At 28.7% G+C, this 14,211-nt stretch overlaps 1 protein-coding gene across 2 annotated transcripts in view; it reads left to right on the top strand.

Annotated features, from left to right (window-relative positions):
• Positions 1-14,211, top strand: part of LOC107442879 (uncharacterized) — a 98,531-nt gene that overhangs the window by 65,991 nt on the left and 18,329 nt on the right. Inside the window, exons 3-8 of one of the 2 annotated variants that reach the window (XM_016056551.4) lie at positions 7,378-7,614; positions 9,330-9,493; positions 10,304-10,467; positions 11,270-11,446; positions 12,467-12,649; positions 13,576-13,787. In XM_016056551.4, the coding sequence (XP_015912037.1) occupies positions 7,378-7,614; positions 9,330-9,493; positions 10,304-10,467; positions 11,270-11,446; positions 12,467-12,649; positions 13,576-13,787 (1,137 nt within the window). Of the gene's footprint in view, positions 1-7,377; positions 7,615-9,329; positions 9,494-10,303; positions 10,468-11,269; positions 11,447-12,463; positions 12,650-13,575; positions 13,788-14,211 lie in introns of both variants that reach the window. The other variant, XM_016056550.4, reaches the window with a different exon arrangement.

The raw sequence follows: 14,211 nt of genomic DNA, 5'->3' as shown, positions 1-14,211 counted from the left end.
TTAATAAATAACGTAAAAAGTTCGTGTAAAATGAAAAACGTGAATTGTTTATTAATAATCAAACAAAGGTTAAGGTTGTTCACGAAGTTTTGGCCGAAAATGAACTTTTTTTTTTTAAATTTAAACTAAATGTTTGTACTAAAAGAATGGGGCATCATTTTTTTTTTGATACCTGCTGGAAGTATTTTTATTATTATTTTACTGTTTTATTCTTTTTAAAAAATCAAGTCAAGCTATGAGCAACGCAGTCTACTTGCCAAATCACGTTATTATTATTATTATTTTTCGGATTTAAATACCATACTCATTACTCCGGTTTTACAAAATTGGATTGAAAGACGTTTAATTAATAAAATTGAAATTTTCGGTCAAGTAAACTACAACAATCATCTCCAACAACAAACTGCTCTGTTTTTTAATGCTTAAAATATCTAGTGTCTCGAGGCTTGAAATCGTTTTGTCAATTTTTTTACATAATCCTTTTCACTCCGAATTGGAGCATAGGGTTTCTATCATTGTTTTCCATATCACTCTATAGCCAAATAATTTGCCTCTCTTTATGTCTTTCCTATTGTTTTCAATTCGTTTACAATCGTCCTGCACCAAGTATTTTTAGGTCTTCCTCTTTTTCTATTGCCCCGAGGATTACAATCAAAAACTAGTTTTATATTAAATTTTTCAGGTTTAGAACATGACCGATCCATTTCCATTTAAGCTTTTTAATTTCCAGATCAATCGGTTTCTGTTTTGCTGTTATAAGGATTTCTGCACTACAAATTTTATGGAAACACTTGACGCAAGATTCTTCTTACACAGTTGTTAATAAATACTTGAAGTTTTTTTTTCTTTTCTTGCAGTGCCATGTCTCAGATCCATATAGTAAAACAGATTTAACAATTGTATTGAAAATTTTAATTTTTGTTGAATTTGCCTTTTGTCAATAAGTCTAGCTATTTTATAAGAATCGGCTATCGTCAGTAATAGTGGTTTTTAACCAGTTTCGGGTTGGAACTTCAGCTCTTGTGTGTTGTTGAGCATTTTCAAGTAGATGTGCTAAAAAGGAATTTATTGTTAATAATAATAAAAAAGAAGACTCATTTAACATTTTAAACGTAAAAAAAAGTCACATTTTAAACAAAATTAGGTTAAGGGCATTTTTTAGGTATAACCTAAATGCTTTGATTAAAATTAAATACATTAGTTAATTAGAATAGAAGATACGACTTCATGGAATCAGACACAAAAACGTAAACATGCCTTTCTTTCTTTCTTTTTTTTTTTTATATATTTGGTATCTTAACCTTCAAAATATGGGGAGTAGTCACAATCTTGGAAATATGGTCATAATTATTTGGTCAGGAGAGCTGACAAAATATCGGACCCCTCAATGTTAATTTTATTTCGTGCGTATTTCGCCATAACTTGAGAACTTTTTAAGCGAATTTTAAAATTTTTGCGCACAATTATAAATTTGTTCATCCAAAGTTTGCAAAAAAATGCAAAAAAATGTTTTAATAATTATTTCTTATTTTTTATTATTTTATTTAATACAGGTAAAAATTTCTTGAATAATAATGTGTACAAATGTTTACATCATTTTAAAGATTATCATTTTATATGTCAAAATACAAAATTTGATCGAAATCAGCTGAATAGTTACTGAGAAATCGAGTTTTAAAAAAGTCGTACATTTAACATTCATTCTCGATTTAATATTACATATGCGCTGGAACCACTGAACCGGTGGGAGGGGGGGCAGAGGGACTTTAGCCCTCTCACATTTCACAAATAAAGGTACACAGCCCCTTCTAAGATAACAATTCTTCGCACAATATTTGAATAATTAAATTTACAATTTTAAAAAATGCCTCTTTTTCAAGCAAGTTTGAATTCGAATGGTTGCCATTTTGTGAGATTATATATAGAGAGAGGGGGGGGGAGAGGAGAGAACATCCCACGCCACATACTTCCGCGGTCACTGCTTATGCAAAACAAAATATTGAAAGGATTGACATTTTATGACTTCGTGATTATGTTACTATCACATATTTCTTTGTCTTTCATCATCGAAACCTCTGAAGCTATTATTTTTTTAAACTTTTGTTGTTGCATAAATTTTTTTTTACAGCCACTGTTGATTTGATTAAACAATTTTAGAACGTTACGCTTACTGTAAATTACGATACGCTGCCCAAGATTCATTACGTTATATATTATCTGAAAAAAACTTAACTTGATTCAACAATTTAGTGCTTTATGCAAGGCCTTATTCAAGAACGGGAAGACAGGGACAATTGTCCCAATGCTCGGGGCTTTTAGGGGCCCAGTTGAGATGCCTTACTAAAAGTGTAATGCTTTCAATTTTCCACAGGTTTAGTGAACAAAATTCTTCATTTAGTACACATTAATCAAAATATATGAATCAACAAATATTTAGTTTTTAGTTTAAATAAACTCGAAAAAAATTGGAAATTATATTTAAGTACATTTAAGAAAATTTATTTTTCGAAATTTAAGCATCATTATTTGAAAGTCTTTTTAAAAAATATCAAAATTAGGTTGTGTTTTGAGAAAAGAGCCCGCAACGAATTTTGTTCTTGGACCCTTAAATCCTGTGTCCAGCCTTGGATCTTACGCTTATTTTAAATTAAAATACGCTGACCAAGATTTATCACATCATACATCCAAAAAAAAAAAAAACTTTAACATTTAACATTTCAGTTCCTTATGCTTACGGTAAATTAAGGTACGGTTTCCAAGAATTTTTGCATCATATATTATTAAAAAAGTATTTAAAAAAAAAAAACTTCATTAAACATTTTAGTTCCTTATACTAATGTAAAATTAAGGTACGCTTTCCGAGAATTTTTGAATCGTATATTATTGAAAATTTTTTTAAAAAAAACTTCATTAAACAGTTTAGTTCCTTATATTAATGCTAAATTAAGGTACGCTTTCCAAGAATTTTTGCATCATATATTATTGAAAAATTATTTAAAAAAAAAACAAAAGAAACTTCATTAAACAGTTTTGTTCCTTTTACTAATGTTAAATTAAGGTACGCTTTCCAAGAATTTTTGCATCATATATTATTGAAAAGTTGTTTTAAAAAAATTTATTTCACAATTTTTGAGTACCTTATGCTTACGGTAAATTAAGATACACTGTTTAAGGTTCGTTATATGATATATTATTGAAGGGGGAAAAGAAAACCCATCGAATCTTGTATACTTTCACTCCCAACAACTGAATCCTCAACGAAAAGGCAAGTTAGTGACCTGAGACGAAAGTAACATTTTTCTCTCTCTCTGTGAAAACGTTTAGCTCTCATCTTTATTATTCTTTGGAAGGCTTACTGGCCCGTTGATCTTCTTATGCTAATCAAAAGAGCTTTTCTGTTATGAATGGTTTAACCCACCGTCCATTGCGCTCCGATTGCTATCGCTTCTTCTCAATCTGTTCCGCTATGAAATTCTCTTACGTTTCCTTTTTCTGGCAGATAATAAATGTTGTTAAAAGGTCGCCATCTACTGAACCGCTTACAGGATGCACGTATCGTTAATCATTCGTTCTCTCTAAGAGTTAAGCATTTTATTTAGTATATTATATGTATTTATTTTGTCCAAATTTGGAATTCTAGAAAAGTATCTAAAAATGTGAATTTCGATATCGAGGAAAAAGTTATTCGAGTGTGGATGGCTGTTCCTTTATATTTCTTTCAGTTCTTTAAACTTAAAGAACGTTCGATTAAAATGTAATTGAATCTCTACGCCCTCGGAGGAATTTCTCTGCCGTAATATCTGTCTTCTGAAATATTTAGCCCTGGTAAGGGCAAATTTTACCTTAGCGATAGTCTGGCCCTGCTTTCAAATGTTAATTGCATTCAGGGTTGGCACGTTTTTGACATGTGACAGTTTTTGACGGTTTAAACCGTCACGTCAAAAACCTCACTGTCAAAAATGTCGAAAATCTATATTTATATGTGAAATTTAATTAATACATAAAATTTATCTATTTTTTTTATAAAGGATAGTGTTTCTAAATATGTTCTAGAAAAAATAAATTTAAAATTTTGAAGAAACACTTATATTTTGAATAGTAACCAAAATCTTGTACTTTTGAAAGCTCACATCTTTTGTAATATTATGTATTCATTTTCATGTGTTATTGAAAATCTGCAGTGATATTATTAAGAAATTTATTTATAACCAAATTTAGTGTATAGTATAGATTATACTAAAAATTAGACATTTTTAAAGATAAACATTAGCAGTTTTGTACATTAGACATCTTTTAAAGAAAAATCTTTTTAATATTCTTTTAAATCTTCTTAATAATCTTTTTAACATAAGACAATACAAATTTAAGTGCTTTCTGTTAAATACACAGAGTAGTTAGTGTCGATTTACAGTATATTCAGCCTATTCATTTACTATGCTGAAAATTTAGTTTATCCAAATACTTGTGAATTTCATTTTGCTGAATACTATATAGTTTTGTTGAATATCTAAATATTCAGCTGTTGAATAATTACTTCTTGCTTTCAAGATATGCATTATTTGTATTCTTAATACAAGTGGGGAAAAAAAATTAAGAGGTAAAAATTGTTTTAAAATGATAAGTGTAATAATTATAAATAAATATAATAAACAATATGAATTATATTTATCATTATTCACAAATATAACTACTTTTAAATTCAAATTAACATACTGGATAATAAAGATATTCGGTATAACATTAAAAAAATGTTTTATACACTTGTATCAAGTTTGTATTTATACAACATAACTTGTAAGTTCCTTATAAATATTAGTTATATGTTCCTTATATGTCAAAAATGCATAGTAATAAACTTCTAATTTTCTAAAGTATCAAAAAAAAAAATTTTTTTTTCAAAATATAAATATTGAAAAAATTTTTGTGCAAAATTTTTCTGCACATGCATTTGAATATAAATTTCTGAGATTTTAAATCTGTTATTTTACCTTAATTTTAATTAAAACATATTTTAAAACCTGCTGATTACCTATAGTATAATTAAATTTCAATATAATGCATGGCAACTGTTGGTAGCTTTGAAGTTTATATATTTTCTTGGCAAACTTCAGTTTTTGACGTTTTAGACGGGTTTTTGACGGTTTAAACCAGTATTATACCCTTGTCATGTCAAAAACCACTTTTTGACGTCAAAAACCCAACCCTGATTGCATTTAAATTTTTTTTTGTTAAACACCCTTTTTTATTATTTAGTATTGTTTTAGTAAGCAGTGGGATCCAAGTATGAGACAGGGTTTTCAAAAAGTGCTTAAAGGTGCTTATTTTCGATTTTCGTTTTTTAAAAGCCCTTAAAGGTGCTTTTTTTCATTGGGTGTTTTTAAAAAGTGCTTAATTTTCCCTTTTTCAAAATGAGATTTTCCCTTTACCATACTGATTCTCTCTACAAATTATGCAAAAGCCACAGTTCACATTGTTCTGTCCAACGTTTTCTCAATTAATTCAACCCCAATCTATTTCGGCGTATTGTCAGTTCGTAGCGTATGAAAACGCCATTCGTTTTACGTGATTCCAAATTTCATGACTTTTGACAATTGTCAAAAGCAATGCCATAATTTTTTATTTTTATTTTTTTTGACATGACGGTAAAAGCAAGATAAAACCGTCAATTGTTAAAAACTTTCCGACCATGCCTAATTATGATATTTTTAAGTGCATAATTTTTTTTTTTTTTTTTTTGAGTGCTTGAAAAGTGCTTAAAAGGTGTTTTTTTTGTTGTTGAATAATTTGGCTACGCACCCTATGAGAGAGTTCGGAACTCTGTTCCAATTAAATAACATTTTCATAACTTCCAATTTTTGTGGTAAGTAATGTAAATATTAATATTTAGGTAAACATTAACCCTTTAACACAAATAGGACATAGGTGTCTCTTTAATGTATATTTTTTCTGACACTCTAATTACAAGTAAGAATATATTTTGGAGTTTTTAATTATAAAAAGGAACAGTCTAATAGTTAATTAAAAAATCTGTTAGATTATCGGTATTAAATTTGTTCAGTAAATCCAAATTAAGTAGTGTTAATTTTTTTTCTTCTCATTCCTATTCAAAAATTTCTCAATAATTAATTATGTAAATTAAAAAAAATTCAGTGATGAATTACCGTTTCTCTTAGATTTAAATAACTGCAAAGTAGAAAATATTTCATTTATTTTGACCTAAATTAGTACAAATTAATAAAAATAGTATGAAAAATATGTTAAATTAAAATTCTGCATCTGAAGGGTTAAAAGATTTGTTATCAAAAAGTTACTAACTTTACATACTGAATATCTTCTTCCCTGTAATATAATAGTGTGTAGCTTTGTTTCGGAATTACTCATATTCATTATTTACATATATTTATTTTATTCATTTTTTACTTATTTTTGCTATTTTTTTTTCGGGGAGAGATTCATAAATTTTCATTTGACGTGCTTGTTTAATATTTAAAATAATTACTGATAGCAATTAACTTATCTGCAAAAATTATTAATAAAATTTTTAAAACCATAATTATTAAAGATAATATTTTAAATTCCGAATTTTAAGGAAAGCATTGGTATTGGAACATATTGAGGGTTTGCGGATTAAGGTCATTTTATACTGATATTTTCAAAACTTCATTTTTGGGAAAAAAAGGTTGGAATATTTTACTTAAAATATTTTAATCCTTTGATGCAGAATTTTTATTAAGCATATTTTTCATGCTTTTTTTATTATCATGTATTAATTTAGGTCAAAATAAGTGAAAATTATATATAGCATATAATAGTTTATGATTATATATGCATATATATTATATGATTATAATGCAAATTTATTCAGATATCTGATTTTTTTTTCAAATAATAAAGATTCTAATCACGCACCACAGTTTTACAACAGTTTTTAATGTATTGTCATTTTTAGAAACTTAACATACTCTATACTGTGACAGAAATGTTTCTCATGTATTTTTTAACAATTTTTTTGTAAATGTCTTTTGTTATGAATATTTATTAAAGCTTCTTAAAACACTATGCCCTTCAAAGTGAAAAATGTTATGGAAGGTATGAGCTTGCCTTCATCAGGCAGCTAAGAATACAAACTTCTATGTTATATCCTATGCCTATTGAGAGGAAACTCATTCTTTTCAAAATGCATCATTTTATTTTACTTTCCATTGTGTTTTAAAACATTTCAATAAATATTCAGAAGTTTTACACCAGTTTTAATTCTTTAATCAGTAACAATGTTTAGTATTTATAGATCAACAACTAGTCACGGTTACCTTTTGTTTGTTACATTTTTCCTTCATTATATTTTATTTTAAATTTTTTAAATTTGTTTCTTCATAGGAATTCCACATGGTTTAAAGCCATCCCCATCTCACATAAATGTACCTGCTCCTTATGGTCTTGCAAAGCCTGTTAGTCACAATATGATGTCCCCTGTGCATCAAGGTGTTTCTCATCCAAATACTGCATTTTCCCCATTTCCTGGGAATGTCAACCATGCCTTATCTGCAACACGGGCATCCAGTTTTGCAGCTGCTTTGAGAAAATTGGCCAAACAAGCTGTAGATCCGATTGCTGGTCAGTATATCAACCTACTTACATATACATACTTGCTTTTTTTTCAAACAACACAATTCCAACCACACCAAGATGCCTCTATAGTCTTTACTTTTCTTCTTTTCCTTTCCTTTTGTTTCAAGTTTCAGGCTTAGTTAATAGTTAACTTAGTTAAACTTGAGAATTAACTCAACTCCTGGTGATTAGGCATAAATTAAGTCATTTTTTTATTAACCATTGAAATTATGCTAAGCAAACAGAAATCATACTCTAATTGATTGATTGCTCCCATGAAGATGAAGTCAGCTTACCATTTTGATAATATCTACTGAAAATTGCTGACAATTTCTTTAGCATCTTTCAATCGTAAAAAATTTAAGACTAAACATGCCATCTAGTTTACTGCATGTTTTCGAATGTTGAAAGCTTGATTATTAATTGGATTTCTTAAACTGAAATGCAATTATTAAACTAAACTATATTAAACTGAAATGAAATTAAACTGAATTAAACGCAAATTAAACTGAAACTATATTTTTAACTTTTGCGTTAGTACTATTTGGACAAATGTATGGAAAAGTTTTCTCTGCCTAGTGAAACTTTTCATTGAGTAATAGGAAGAAAAAAATGTGTGTACGTGTGTGTGTGTATATATATATATACAGTCAGACCTCGATATAAGGTTATCCGCATATAAGGTCAACCCGCATATAAGGTCACTTTTCCAAAGTCCCGGCTCACTGAATAGGAATTCTTTGTTACAGATTATCGGATATATGGTCAAGTTTTAAAAACCATTATCGCATATAAGGTCATTTTTATCTGAGGCAAGGGAAGCGCTTTTCTAGCAAAAGCCTATTTAACTTCCTTACAAGGCAATTACCCCTCTCGAGTTCTAGGAAAATGTTGCAGCCAACGAACAAGCTACAATTTCTGAAATTGTTTCACAAGTTGTGGATCCTGAGATTGTAGCTGTAAACCAAGTGGAAGTCTTCAATGCAATAAATGTCGTACGAATTTTTTTTACAAACCACGAGGAAGCTGAGGAACATATTGAGAAGCTAAAAAATCTAGAAAACATTGTTCGAAAAATGAAACCAAAAGCAAGACAGACCTGCATAAATGATTATTTTAAATAAGGTAAGATGTAATGTATGTATGTACACTTTGAGGAAATTTGCTTTATTTTAAATACATTTTTTTTTTAAATCTAACTTTCTTTAATTCTTTACTAATTCTGTTAAAATTTATTGACTTAAATATTTAATTTATCGTTTTCGTTTGTAATACCATTTTTAAAAAGTCATAATGTGTACTATTTACGTGCTTATTTACAAACTGCCAATGAATCGGTTAAAAGGTCACCCTGCTTATAAGGTCACTTTTGCGACGTCCCTTAGGATGACCTTATATCGAGGTCTGACTGTATTTATNTACAAATATATATATATATATATATATATATATAGTGTATGATAAAGTAACTATGTTTTACCCTAATCTGTTTGGAAGTTAGCATTAAATGCTTAGTTTTTTTTTGTAAAGAATATATGTACTGTATTATCTTTCTCCTATCTTTATGAACTATTTGTGAATATCATGATTTTTCTTTTTATATTTTAAAATTAATTTTCTTATTAATGAAACAATTTTTCTTATCAATATTTATCTTTTGATATCAAACTAATATTTTTTTAAAAATATTATTGATTTCTGTACCTTTTTATTTTTTACAGAGAAGGAACTGTCTCCTATATCTCCAGCTTCATCTCCTGCTTCCAGTCAGCATTCCAACCAGAGTAGACATCATTCATCAATGCCAATATACATGAACAGTCACAATCCAAATCCACCTGGACATGGGTCACCTACTCCAATGGTTAATGTTTCACAGGGAAAGGCAAGTCATAAATCTTGTTGTCATGCACTTTTAACTAGAACATGTTTCCAAATCATAGAATACTGCAAGTTTTTACAGACGTAACACAAAGTATCTACATAAAATAAAAAATAAATGTTATTAGTGTAAAATAAAACTCCATTTAGTGAAGAAATACCTGAAATCTTCCAATTCTGTAGTAACTTTAGGGGTCTCGCCCTGTGGCTTTTGTTCTTTGGAACTTTTTTTCATTGAAACATTAACATTACCCTCTAAGACATGACCTATAAGACAAAAATATACATGAACAGCCTCAATCCAAGCCCACCTGTGCATAGTTCACCTATTCCATTGATTACTGTTTCACAGAAAAAAATGAGTCATAAATCTTGATGTCATGCATTTTTAACTAGAAAAGGCTTTCACATCATAGTATGATGCAAAGAATGACATCTTTAGAAAAAAAGTAACTTCTGAAATATATCAAAAAACCAACAAAGGAAGGTAGTGTCAAATAGGTGCCATTTGGTGAAAAATTCTTTGAAATTTCCCAATTCTACAGTCACTGGAGACTTAAGTGGAACTTCTTTTTTATTGAAACATTATTATTTTTTTGTTTTTTAAAAAAAGACCATGCTTACAGGATTTGATTTAGGTATGGTGGGGCCTGGGGGGGACTAATAACTTGGGACCCTATCTGTACCAAATTATCCAAAACTTAACTATATTCAGAAATGTTAAATTTGTATGAAATTCTGTTCCAATTAAACCTGTTTTACAAAAATTAAAAAAAGTATGAATATTTTAATAATTTTCTGTGTGTTTCATTAGGCTTTGGATTTAGGCCGTTATGTGAGCAGCAGTCGAAATGGTGGTATAATTGAGCCTGTCAGCATGAAAGTGGAAAGTTCCAAAATGATATCTTCTAGCAATAATGACAAAAGAAATGAGATGATGAGTGTAAAGCATGTTCCCCCTCCTACTATGCCCCATAAGTAAGTGCAGTTTTATTTAGAAATTTAATTTCCAAACAGCTGCATGAGGATCCTGTAGCTTATCTATCTGCTTTAATTACATTGAGCTATTGATCTCATGTGTTGGATTTTAATTCTTTATTTGTAAATTAAGTAATGGCTTTTGTTGACTGAACAGATCCTTTTAAATTTGTTTTAATTTTTAGTTTCATTTGCTACCATATATTCTTCATTAATTTCTGCAAAATTATAAATCATTATTATGGTGTCAAGAAATTATTTATAAATAGTGTACTATTGTGAATATCTTTTTCATCATCATGTTCACATATTTCACACTCAGCCACCATTGTATTTGTAGTACAATCTGTTGTTTTTATTGTACAGATGAATAAGTAAGGAATGAAAAAACACTGAATAATTTTTGTTAATGACAAGAGTTTCGTGTACTACAATACAATCTAAATGATTCGTGAGGTAATATACTAATCAGTTAAAGCTAATTTTATATAAATTATAGAGTCAAACACAAAATTATACTCCCTCTGAATACTTAGTTTTTTCCCTCAATACATCCAGGTTCTGTAACCCTAAAAATGTGTCTTCAATAATTCGTTATGAAAATTGAAAATCTTTACTTGTTTTCCAAGTAAATTTCTCATGTAAATATAGTAATTTGAATGCTTAGAAACTTAGGACATTTTTCAATTTGTACTTTTTTGAAATATACAAAAAATATTATAAAGGATTTTATTTTCAAATTTATGTGAAATCTCTCATTCTTTTACTAATGTTTTTTTTTTTTACTAATCTTTTTTTATAGTATTCGTCAAGAAAACAACTCATCTCGAGGCTTCCAACCCTATAGGAATTCCGATGAACGACATCCCACTCCACCTCATATGTATAATGCATCACCTCCTCCTAGCACAATGAGTGGATATTCCTATCACCATCCTTCTTTAGTGCAGTCTTCTCGTATGCAACCACAATCATATAGGTAATTTTTTATTCCAGGATTAATATATTTCTGTGTTTTAATTCTCAAAAAATCAGTTTTTTACCACCATTATCCAAACATAAATTAACCATTTATAAAACGCTTGATAATCTTTCCATAAATGATTATATGAATCTTATACTGTAATTCTTTCTGTAACTTGCAACAGAGTATATTATTATTGTTTGATATTTTACAAAAGCATGCAAAATTGTTTATTGAAATCTAAAAAATCCAATTTTGTTATTTTCATGATTAGCTAATTAGAGTACATCAAATCACAATTTGACAAATCACAATTTGACAAATCACAAACAACTTCTGTTACAGAAGCTGTTTTTACTTAGATTAAAAGTATCCACATGATGCTTATTTAGTTTTACTTTTGTAAGTCTCAATTATACTGTTAATCTATTTTATTTTGAAATAACTGGTCTTATTCTTGAACATGTAAATAAGTTTTTGAAAAATTAGAAAACATTCAATCTCAGCTGACTGTTTACAAAAGAACCAAAGTTTCAATAAAAAAAAAATTAAAAAAAGACAGAAAGAAAAAAAGGTGTTGATGCAAATTATTTGCCATAGATTTTTAATCCTGCAGATTCATTTATAACATAACTTCTATTTCTGACAAAACTGCTTAATTTAAAGAAATATATGCTGGTATGTATAGTAATCAATATAGAGTTTTATAAAAATTAAAACACTTGTAAGAAAAACAGTGATTTTTGAACTAATTTTGACAGAATTAGGTAGTGACGAGAGGTTTGAAACCAGTTACAAGAGTCCATAAATTATTTGCAGAAAGTTTTTATTTTTAAGTAAGATTTTGTGTTTCTAGAAAGTTTTTTTAAAATTTATTTAAGTCTGCTTATGTATTACACTAAAAAGCTAAATAGAACATACACAAAATCATCCTACCATAAAATTTGCTGCCTACTCCATTGCATTTTTTAAAAATTAATTTTTATATTCTGAGCATGTTTGAATCCCTTCATAATGAAGTAACATCTTTAGTAGGTTAGATGATCCTGTTTACATGGAACGTTATGGCTTGCTACGACCTTCTACAATGCCCTACCCACCTCCAAACACTAACATTATGTCCCATTCCCGAGCTCCTCACTATCCTTCAAATCAATATCCTCCCGAATTGATTTCTCAAAGATCAGCTTCTAACAATTCCTCTTATAATTCTAGCAGGTAAGTCATTAATAATTGTTATTTTAAATCTGGTATGCAACTTTTTATTTTATTTAAAATTTTTCTATGCCTACACTTTAGATTTCTTACAGATTTTTTGCTAATGCTGCAGAATTACAGAGAGCTTTTTAAAACAATTGATTTCAATTGATATTTTTTAATAACTAGTAGTTTTTAGTTACCTTTTTTCTAACAGTTATGAATTTTATTTCATTTTTATTATTTTTTTATTATTTATAAACAAATTAATTTTTTCTTTGCTTATAGACATACTAATTTACTTACTTATCCTCTTCATGCCGAACTGGCACATAAGGGCTCGAGTCTTTTTCTTCTTTGGCAACTCGCTTCTTCCCATCCAGTTTGTCCTGCTCTATTAGTCTCAGTCTCCCTCTTTTTCTCTTTCCGTCAGGTGCCCATGAGCTTGCAACATTTGCAGGTTGGTTTCTATCTGTTCTTAGTATATGGCCAAGCCATCTCTATCTTCATTTTGAAATTTCTTCATTAACAGATGGGATATTAGCAATTGTTAAAAGGTCTTTATTTGTTATACTATTGGGCTAAACGATTTTTAGTATTATTTTTAAGCATCTATTTTGAAAAGTTTCAAGTTTTTCTTTTTCTGATTTCCAGACATACTCATTTAGTTCTTCAGTAATTAAATTTAAAGCATTTTTGTGTTGCATTTTTACTATTAAATATAACTTAATTATTGCTTGTTAATAAATTTTAACGCATGTAATATCAGTTAAATATTTGTATTGCTTTCTTATAAGTAGGGAAAGTAATTAGAAAAATTATTCTTGTTACTTCATAATAATAGATTTCCAGCTTGTATTTCTTCTATTCATTAAAAAAAATTTTTTTCGTGTTTTGTTCCAATCTTGTTTTAATTCTAGCCATGTTTTAATCTTTTTTTTCTCTAGGTATAATACTGAAGAAGAAAATGCAAAGGAAAGCAACCTGATACGCCAGCGGGAGATGGAAATGTATCGTGAGCGTGAGAGGTACATTGAAAGAGAGGAAGCTGAGAGTAGAGAAAGGGAAGCAGAATATTTTAGAAAAGAGCGAAATCGGATGAGACAAAGCCCAGTCCCTCTTCCTCATTCTACAAGTCGTCTAGAAAGTGAAGAAAAAGGTGATACTTTACAGTTACTGTCATTCTTTTTTCAAAATTTTCTCTAAATTATCATTATATTTATCTTTGAAATATTTGTGGTATCTATATATATAAAAGAAAGTCGTGTTAGTTACTTCACTTATAACTCAAGAACGGCTGAACCGATTTAGCTGAAAATTGGCAGGGAGGTAGTTTAGAGCCAGGAGAAGGACATAGGATACTTTTTATCCCGTGCGATAAACCGTTCCAGCGATATCAGTGAAAGTCGAAATGGAATTTTCTGATTGGTTAAAAGCTAGCCATTGTTTTAAATTTTGCTATAAACGATTCAATTTTCAAATATCTTGAAGATAACAACAGTGATATTTTCTATCTTATAACTCTATTCATTTAGAAAAGTAAATTAAAGTAAATTGCATATACTTTAATTTTTAATTCGCGC

The sequence above is a fragment of the Parasteatoda tepidariorum genome, chromosome 6, assembly GCF_043381705.1.
Source record: "Parasteatoda tepidariorum isolate YZ-2023 chromosome 6, CAS_Ptep_4.0, whole genome shotgun sequence".
Taxonomy (NCBI): Eukaryota; Metazoa; Arthropoda; class Arachnida; order Araneae; family Theridiidae; genus Parasteatoda; species Parasteatoda tepidariorum.
Note: the sequence above shows the minus strand (reverse complement) of the source record. Positions and strands in the feature narration are given on the sequence as shown.